The sequence below is a fragment of the Chiloscyllium plagiosum genome, unplaced genomic scaffold (genome assembly GCF_037043375.1).
Source record: "Chiloscyllium plagiosum isolate Xiang-an unplaced genomic scaffold, Cpla_swu_hap1 HiC_scaffold_6, whole genome shotgun sequence".
Taxonomy (NCBI): domain Eukaryota; kingdom Metazoa; phylum Chordata; class Chondrichthyes; order Orectolobiformes; family Hemiscylliidae; genus Chiloscyllium; species Chiloscyllium plagiosum.
In genome coordinates, this window is record NW_028270144.1 from 127,941,729 (window position 1) to 127,953,104 (window position 11,376).

General features: G+C 57.2%; 1 protein-coding gene across 8 annotated transcripts in view; it reads right to left on the bottom strand.

The window, feature by feature from the left end:
* Positions 1-11,376, bottom strand: part of arap1 (ArfGAP with RhoGAP domain, ankyrin repeat and PH domain 1) — a 209,758-nt gene that overhangs the window by 63,837 nt on the left and 134,545 nt on the right. For all 8 annotated transcript variants that reach the window (XR_015757500.1, XM_087988447.1, XM_087988448.1 and 5 more), the window contains 2 exons: positions 3,678-3,852; positions 189-320 (listed from right to left, as the gene is read on the bottom strand). Coding sequence is in view for 7 of the 8 variants with exons in the window: in XM_087988447.1 (XP_087844573.1) it covers positions 189-320; positions 3,678-3,852 (307 nt within the window). In the remaining variant the exon portion in view is untranslated. The remainder of the gene's footprint in view (positions 1-188; positions 321-3,677; positions 3,853-11,376) is intronic.

An 11,376-nucleotide genomic window follows, 5' to 3' on the forward strand; every position in this document is an offset into this window, starting at 1 on the left:
ATTTCTCCATTCGGGATCCCTATTAAAGGGGGAACCTCTCAACTGGGATTCCTGTTAAAGGGGAAGCCTCTCCATTGGGGATCCCTGTCAAAGGGAGGATCTCTCCATAGAGGATTCTGTTAAAGAGGACATCTCTCCATCATTGACCCTTGTAAAGGACAAAGCTCAGAGTGAATCAGGTGACTTACCTTCTCTGGATTTCTTCTCTGTGATTGGTTTACCCATGGATGCTGTCTTGTAGAGGTAGCCGTTGTGTGTGATGGATGGAGGGGCTACGTAATACTGCCTATCGAAATATCCCAACTCTAAACGCGGAGTCTCTGCAACGTAACAAACCCAGAGCAGGGAGCTGCCGTTAATATCCCACTTTGAGAAGGGCAGGAAACACAACCAGGCAAGTGGCGCACAGCAAGATCCCAAAAACAGCAATGTGAAAATCATTGGGTTCAGTGATCGAGGGACAAATATTGACCAGGATACAGAACCGAGGCAGGGAGGGAGGGAAGTCTGGGTCTTCTGGGGATAGTGAGCCACTCAAGAGGAAGCCTCAATTTGGTGTCACATGACTTTCAGATGAGACAGAGTCCCACAGCCGTGTTTGGTCAATGGCTCCTGTACCACCGCATCATGAGGTTGCTAGGATACTCCTCGAACCTTTAGACACGTAGGGCTTTCAGGGAGATCTGATGGGAGGTTGGGGGGTACAAGACCAATTTGTCGGTCAACCCATAGGCCAGATTGTGAGAGACATAGGATGGGGGTGGGAGTGGTTCACTACAGATTTAGGAAGGGGACTGACCAACCAGAGGATCTGGTGAGGATCCTGCCTCAGGAACTGGTACATCTCTCAAAGATGACGTTAAAACATGTTCACAAACCAGAATTACCAAAGGCCTCCCAGTAAGAGCCAGACTTGTGACCTTCTTCTCAGTTCCCTTGTGAGACGTGGGTGGCACTGGTAGGGCCTTAGTTACCTCTTGAGAAGGTGGACTGCAGTCCGTGTGCTGTGGGTAGACCCACAATGCCCTGAGGGAGGGAATTCCAAGATTGTGACCCAGTGACACTGAAGGAACGGCGATATTTTTCCAAGTCAGGATGGGGAGTGGCTTGGAAGGGAACTTGCAGGGGGGTGGTGTTCCCATGTATCTGCTGCCCCTTGTCCTTCTAGATGGAAGGTGGGTTTGGAAGGTGCTGCCTGAGGATCTTTGGTGAGTTCCTGCAGGGCACCTTATAGATGGTACACACTGCAGCTACTGAGCGACGGTGGGGGAAGTTTGTGGATGTGGTGCCAATCAAGTGTGGGCTGCTTTGTCCTGGATGGTGTCAAGCTTCATGAGTGTAGTTGGAGCTGCCCCTATCCAGGGCAAGAGGGGAGCATTCCATCACACTCCTGACTTGGGCCTTGTAGATGGTGGACAGGCTTTGGGGAGTCTGAAGGTGAGTTATTTGCTGCAGGATTCCCAGCCTCTGGCCTGCTCTTGTAGCCACCACAGCACCTCAGGGATAGTGCCAGCTGCTGGTGTATAAAAGTCAGGAAACCAATAGGCAAACTGTTTACAACAACAACTGCTACACAGCCCATCGTGCAGCGCCGGCTCTGTGAATGAGCTGTCCAATACTCCACCCCCACACCCCACACAACCCCCGACCTTCTCCCCACAGCCCCCCACAAAGTCTTCTCCAAAAACCCTTACCCAATCCCCTTTCGAAGGTTCTGACTGAAGCCTCTTCCAACGCCCCCTTGAGGTCGAGTATTACAGATCACATCAACAGGCCCAGTCACAAACCACCAGCCCCACGAAACACAGAAACGAGCAGCAGGAGGAGGCCGTTCAGCCCATTGTGTCTGAGCAGCTGAGGAACATTATTTCCATGATGGGCCCCACTCGCCCACTGTCAGTTACACCCCCCCAAGCCCCGCAGCCTGGGGTACTGTCGGGTGTTTCGCTTTTAAATGGGACAGTGGTTTCCACCTCTCGCTGTCTTTTCAGCCTGAGATCGCCAGGCCCCCCCCCCCAACTCCCTCTGAACGTAAACAAACGTACAAATTAGGAACAGCAGTAGGCCGTTCAGTCCTTCGATCCTGCTCCCCCATTCAACATGATCACTGGAATCTTTCCCATCTCAGTCCAAAATGATCCACCCCGTACCCTGAGCCTGTGACCCCCAGGTTCCAGATCATCACCCCCTACCCAGGGGGAAGCCTTCTCCCTGTAAAGCCGCACCGGCCGAGATTACAGAGAGTCCCACCTGCTCACCCTCTCCCCTCGCCAGAGGTGTGCTGACCCTCAGGTTAAATCTCCATCAGATAGATGGCTCTCTCTCTCTCTCCCTCCGTCCGTCTCTCTCCCTCCGTCTCCCTCTTTCTCTCTCCCACTCTCCCTCTCCCCCCTCCCTCTCTCCCTGTCTCTCCCTCTCCCTCTCCCTCTCTAACGAGGGAGCAGTCTCTGGGAACAAGGCAACTTTCAGTCTCCCCATTTCACAGCAGAGGGTCAGCAGAGTGACCCTGGCGATAGGGGATGACTGCCCAGTGAGGAGAGGGAGAGGGCCCTGGGTCTTAATTCTCTGATGGTTAAGAGGATTAGGGCAATCTCACAGAAACATACAGAATTCTTACAGGGCTTTAGGATACTGAAGCTTACTTGCTCTAAGGGGATATGGGTTAGGCCATTTAGGGCTGAGATGAGGAGGGATGTCTTCACCCAGAGAGTAATAGTGTCTGTGAATCTAACCCTTTACCCCACCGATCATCAAAAATGTATCAACCTCTACCTCAATGTTCTGAAAGACTGAGCCCCTGGGATCGAGAATCCCAAATGTTCATCACCCTCTGAGTAAAAGTATTTCCCCTCATCTCGGTCCTGAGTGCTAGACTCGATGGGCCAAATGGCCGTTTCCTGTGTTTCAGCGGAATAGAAGCAGGAGTAGGCCATTTGGCCCGTCGAGCCTGTTCCGCCATTCACTAAGGCCATGGCTGATCTGTCCATCATCCCAGCCCCTCCTCCCTGCATTATCCCCATCACCCTTCATTCCCCAACCAGGCAGAAACCCATCCAACTGGGTCCTGAATATATTTAATGAAGCTGCCTCTGTTGCTTCCTGGGGCAGAGAATTCCGTAGATTCCCTACTCTCTGGGAGAAGCAGTTCCTCCTCTAGAGCCTGCGGAATTCTCTGCCACAGGAAGTGGTTAAGGCCAGGAGTTAGATCGAGTTCTCAGGGGATACAGGGATCAAAGGGTATGGGGGAGGAAGCAGGAACAGGGGACTGGGTTGGAGGATCAGCCGTGATCATCTGGAATGGTGGAGCAGGTTCGAAGGGCTGAATGGCCTCCTCCTGTTTTCTACGTTTCTGTGGCTCAGTAGAGTGGATGCAGGGAAGATCAGGGTGCAGAGTGTCAGGATAAGGGTGACCTGGGACTGGGAGAAAGAGGAATCTCTTCACAAGGAAGCTGGTGACGTTTTGGAGCTCTCTAGCTGGGAGATCCCAGTCACTGAGTAAGCTCAGGACGGAAATTCACACCTCTGGGCACTGATGGCATCAAGGGATGGCGTGGGAAAACAGCAATAAGATGGATTCCGACCCTGGCGGAGAATGGTGGAGCAGCCTGGGATGGGCTGAATGGACTGCGTACCCAATGGGATTGTGAGGGAGGTGCTGGTGGGGATAGTAGACTCACCTGCGTTTTTGTTCCGATTGAGGAATTCCACCTGGAGAGCCTGGCCTGCTTGCTGGGCCAGGTCAACTGGAGATGGGAGGTCAGGGTCCCCAGAGAAACAGCTCACATCGGCCCCACAGAACACCAGGGACATGGTCTCCTCCAGGTCACTGGTAACCACCGCAGCACACAGAGCCTAACAGCAGACAGACAGACAAACAGACAAAGGTCACTCCACTGGGCACAGAGCCAAGGGCATCCAACAGCAAGAAACCCTCACTCTCCCCCCACCCAGCCCCAGCCCACACCAATACACAGGACATGCGCCAACACCAACTGCATGTGACCTCTGACCCTCCCCTGACCTCCCGTCATTGGCCCTTCCATCTCTCAACTGCATGTCTCAATAGCCACTCCAATGTTCAAATAGAACCGAAGGTTTGGTTAAAATGAGAATGTCCTAAAGCGTAAGGAATAGCAGGAGTAGGCCATTCAGCCCCTCTAGCTTGCCCAGCCATTCAACAAGATCATGACCAGCCTCAGGCCTCCACACCCCCTCTCCGCCCCACTGTGTGGTGGTCAACCTATCAATGTCTGTCTGCCTCCTCGTTCCACAACTCTTCCGAGATAGAGAATCACAGACACTCACTACCCTCTGGGAGGAGAAATTCCTTCCCATCTCAATTTTAAAGGAATGTCCCCACATTCTATAACAATGTCCTCTCGTCTGAGACTCTCTCACTCATGGAGACATCTTCTCAACCCCTACCCTTTCATCATCCCCCCTCAGGATCTTGCATGTTCCACTAACATCATCCCTCATTCACCTAAACCCTAATGAACAAAAGCCCGGCCTGTTTAGCTGGTCATGATGAGTCAGCTCCTTCATTCCAGTAAGCAGTCCCTAGTGAATCTCTCTTGAACGGTTTCCAATGCCAGTATATCCACTTCTGAAACACAAGGCCCAAGGCTGTACACACTGCTCCATGGGCAGCCTCACCCACACTCTGTACAGCTGACTTCCTGATTTCTGTACTCCAACCCCCCCCCCACCCCAGCAATAAAGGCCAACATTCCATTTACCCGCTGCACCTGAACACTAACACTCTGTGTTTCATGCCCAAGATCACCCTTTGTGCTGAACGTGTTTGAAGTTTCTCTCCATTTAATAATATTTTGCCTTTTGATTCTTCCTACAGATGGTATGACCTCTCTCTTCCCTAAACTAAACTCCGTACGCTGAGGTTTCACCAACTCAGTCTGGACCTCCTGCTCAGATTCCTTATGTTCACATCACCTATTTTAGAAACATTACACTCTGCCATCCCCCCACCCCATACACCCACACACACCCTCACCCACACTCCTATACACACACACAGACACCCACACACACACACATAGAGACACACACTCACCCACACACAGACACACCCACAGATACACTCACTGACACACAGCCACACCCCACACAAACACAGACACACGCACACCCCATACCCCCCCACACACAGCCACAGCCACACATACCCCCACACACATCCCCCACACACAGCCACATCCCCCACACATACACCCCCCACACATACACCCCCCACACACAGCCACAGCTCCCACACACACACCCACACTCATCCACGGCCACACCTCTCACACACACACCCCCCACACACACACCCCACACACAGCCACAACTCCCACACAGACACAGACACACACACCCCCACACAGACACAGTCATACACACCCACACGCAGAGATATAGACACACACACCCGACACAGCCACACACACACCCACACACAGCCACACCCCCTCACACACACACCACACATATCCAGATACAGACACACACACCCGAACCACACAACCACACATACATCCCCACACACAGATAGACACACACACACCGACACACACAGCCCCACACACACACCCACAAACAGCCACAACCCCCACACACTCAGCCACACCCCCCACACAGAGACACACACACATACCCACACAACCCCCACACAGAGCCACACCCCCCACATACACGCCCACACACACAGCCACACCCCCACACCCACGCCACCACACCCACACACACCCACACACTCACCTAAGCTCACCCCCACACACACAGACCCACACCCACAAAGACCCACGCACACTCACCAACCCACCCACTCACATTCACCCACACACTGACCCACACCTACACACACTTACCCACACACCCAATCACACCCACACACACTCACCCACGCCCACACACACACACACACAACTAGGGTCATATATTCACAGATGGTACAGCACGGAAACAGACCCTTCAGTCCAACCCGTCCATGCCGACCAGATATCCCAACCCAATCTAGTCCCATCTGCCAGCACCCGGCCCATATCCCTCCAAACCCTTCCCATTCATATACCCATCCAAATGCCTCTTAAATGTTGCAATTGTACCAGCCTCCACCACATCCTCTGGCAGCTCATTCCATACACGTACCACCCTCTGTGTGAAAACGTTGCCCCTTAGGTCTCTTTTATATCTTTCCCCTCTCACCCTAAACCTAGTTCTGGACTCCCCGACCCCAGGGAAAAGACTTTGTCTATTTATCCTATCCATGCCCCTCATAATTTTGTAAACCTCTATAAGGTTACTCCTCAGCCTCTGACACTCCAGGGAAAACAACGTCTACCTATAGCTCAGATCCTCCAATCCTGGCAACATCCTTATACATCTTTTCTGAACCCTTTCAAGTTTCACAACATCTTTCCGATAGGAAGGAGACCAGAATGGCACACAATATTCCAACAGTGGCCTAACCAATATCATGTACAGCCACAACATGACCTCACAACTCCTGTACTCAATACTCTGACCAATAAAGGAAAGCATACCAAACACTGCCTTCCCTATCCTATCTATCTGCGACTCCACTTTCAAGAAGCTATGAACCTGCACTCCAAGGTCTCTTTGTTCAGCAACACTCCCTGGGACCTTACCATTAAGTGTATAAGTCCTGCTAAGATATGCCTTTCACATTTATCTACACAACTGCACGCACACACACACGCGCACACCCAGCAAGACAAAAAAAATGAAACACCCACCCACACAGACCCCCACACAACGTACACACACATACACCACATACACACCCACACACACACCCCACACCCACAGCAATACACAATTACATGCACACCCACATACACTCCACATATACCCCACACATAGCCCTACACACCGTCCCACACTCACATACACCTCACACACATACCCACACCCACACATACGCCCCACACTCACACACACCCACACACACCCCACACTCACACACAACCACACACACCCCACACACACATACACCCCCACCCCACACTCACACACACACCCCCACCCCACACACACACACACCCCCACCCCACACACACACACCCCCACCCCACACACACACACCCCCACCCCACACACACACACACACACACCCCCACCCCACACACACACACACACACACCCCCAGCCCACACACACACACACACACCCCCAGCCCACACACACACACCCCCACCCCCAGCCCACACACACACACACCCCCACCCCACACACACACCCCCACCCCACACACACCCCCCCACCCCACACACACCCCCCCACCCCACACTCACACACACCCCCCCCACCCCACACTCACACACACCCCCCCCACCCCACACTCACACACACCCCCCCACCCCACACTCACACACACCCCCCCACCCCACACTCACACACACCCCCCACCCCACACTCACACACACACCCCCACCCCACACTCACACACACACCCCCACCCCACACTCACACACACACCCCCACCCCACACTCACACACACACCCCCACCCCACACTCACACACACACCCCCACCCCACACTCACACACACACCCCCACCCCACACACACACACACACACACACCCCCACCCCACACACACGCACACACACACCCCCACCCCACACACACACACACACCCCCACCCCACACACACACACACCCACCCCACACACACACACACCCACCCCACACACACACACCCCCACCCCACACACACACACCCCCACCCCACACACACACACACCCCCACCCCACACACACACACCCCCACCCCACACACACACACCCCCACCCCACACACACACACCCCCACCCCACACACACACAACCACACACCCCCACAACCACACACCCCCACACCCACACACCCCCACACTCACACACAACCACACACCCCCACACTCACATACACCCCCACACCCCACACACACACCCCCACACCCCACACACACACCCCCACACCCCACACCCACACCCCCACACCCACACCCCCACACCCCCCACACACACCCCCCACAAACACCCCCCACAAACACCCCCACACCCCCCACATCCCCCACTCACACACCCACACCCCCCACTCACACACCCACACCCTCCACTCACACCCCCCACTCACACACACCCCCCACTCACACACACCCCCACAACCCACAGACACCCCCCCACACCCCACACACACACCCCCACACACACACCCACACCCCACACTCACACACACACCCCCCACCCCACACCCCACACACACACACACCCACCCCCACACACCCCCACCCCCACCCCACACCCACACACCCCCACCCCACACCCACCCCCACCCCACACCCCACACACACACACCCCACACACACACACCCCACACACACACACCCACCCCCACACACCCCCACCCCACACCCACACACCCCCACCCCACACCCACACACACACCCCCACCCCCCACACACACACACACACCCCCACCCCACACACACACACACACACCCCCACCCCACACACACACACACACACCCCACACACACACACACCCCCACCCCACACACACACACACACCCCCACCCCACACACACACACACCCCCACCCCACACACACACACCCCCACCCCACACACACACACCCCCACCCCACACACACACACACCCCCACCCCACACACACACACACCCCCACCCCACACACACACACACCCCCACCCCACACACACACACACCCCCACCCCACACACACACACACCCCCACCCCACACACACACACACCCCCACCCCACACACACACACACCCCCACCCCACACACACACACACCCCCACCCCACACACACACACACCCCCGCCCCACACACACACACACACCCCCGCCCCACACACACACACACCCCCGCCCCACACACACACACACCCCCACCCCACACACACACACACCCCCACCCCACACACACACACCCCCACCCCACACACACACACACCCCCACCCCACACACACACACACCCCCACCCCACACACACACACCCCCACCCCACACACCCCCACAACCACACACCCCCACACACCCACACCCCCACACTCACACACAACCACACACCCCCACACTCACATACACCCCCACACCCCACACACACACACCCACACCCCACACACACACCCCCACACCCCCCACACACACCCCCCACAAACACCCCCACACCCCCCACATCCCCCACTCACACACCCACACCCCCCACTCACACACCCACACCCTCCACTCACACACACCCCCCACTCACACACACCCCCCACTCACACACACCCCCACAACCCACAGACACCCCCCCACACCCCACACACACACCCCCACACACACACCCACACCCCACACTCACACACACACCCCCCACCCCACACCCCACACACACACACACCCACCCCCACACACCCCCACCCCCACCCCACACCCACACACCCCCACCCCACACCCACCCCCACCCCACACCCACACACCCCCACCCCACACCCACACACCCCCACCCCACACACACACACACCCCACACCCCACACACACACACACCCCACACACACACACCCCACACACACACACCCCACACACACACACACCCACCCCCACACACCCCCACCCCACACCCACACACCCCCACCCCACACACACACCCCACACACACACCCCACACACACACCCCACACACACACCCCACACACACACCCCACACACACACACACCCCACACACCCCACACACCCCACACACCCCACACACCCCACACACACACCCCACACACACACACCCCACACACACACACATCCCACACACACACACACCCACCCCCACCCCACACCCCACACTCACACACCCCACACACACACACACCCACCCCCACACACCCCCTCCCCCACCCCACACCCACACACCCCCACCCCCCACACACACACACCCCCCCCACACACACACACCCCACACACACACCCCACACACACACCCCCACATCCCACACACACACACACATCCCACACACACACACCCACCCCCACCCCACACCCCACACTCACACCCCACACTCACACACCACACACACACCCACACACCCCCACCCCACCCACACACCCCCACCCCCACACACACCCCCACCCCACACACACACACACCCCACACACACACACACACACCCCACACACACACACACACACACCCCACACACACACACACCCCACACACACACACCCCACACACACACACCCCACACACACACACCCCACACACACACACCCCACACACACACACCCCACACACACACACACACCCCACACCCACCCCACACCCACCCCAAACCCACACCCCACACCCACACCCACACCCACCCCCACCCCACACCCCCACCCCACACACACACCCCCACCCCACACACACACCCCCACCCCACACACACATACACACCCACACCCACCCCACACATACACCCACCCCACACACACACATACACCCACCCCACACACACAACCACACCCACCCCAAACACACACCCCCACCCCACACACACACCCCCACCCCACACCCCCACCCCACACACACACCCCCACCCCACACACACACCCCCACCCCACACACACACCCCCACCCCACACACACATACACACCCACACCCACCCCACACATACACCCACCCCACACACACACATACACCCACCCCACACACACAACCACACCCACCCCAAACACACACCCCCACCCCACACACACACCCCCACCCCACACCCCCACCCCACGCACACACCCCCACCCCACACACACACCCCCACCCCACACACACATACACACCCACACCCACCCCACACATACACCCACCCCACACACACACATACACCCACCCCACACACACAACCACACCCACCCCACACACACACCCCCACCCCACACACACACACACCCCCACCCCACACACACACACACCCCCACCCCACACACACACACACACCCCCACCCCACACACACACACACACCCCCACCCCACACACACACACACACCCCCACCCCACACACACACACACACACCCCCACCCCACACACACACAACCACACCCACCCCACACACACACAACCACACCCACCCCACACACACAACCACACCCACCCCACACACACACACACCCCCACCCCACACACCCCCACCCCACCCACACACCCCCACCCCACCCACACACCCCCACCCCACACCCACACACCCCCACCCCACACACACACACCCCACACACACACACACCCCACACACACACACACCCCACACACACACACACCCCACACACACACACACACCCCACACACACACACCCCACACACACACACCCCACACACCCCACACACACACC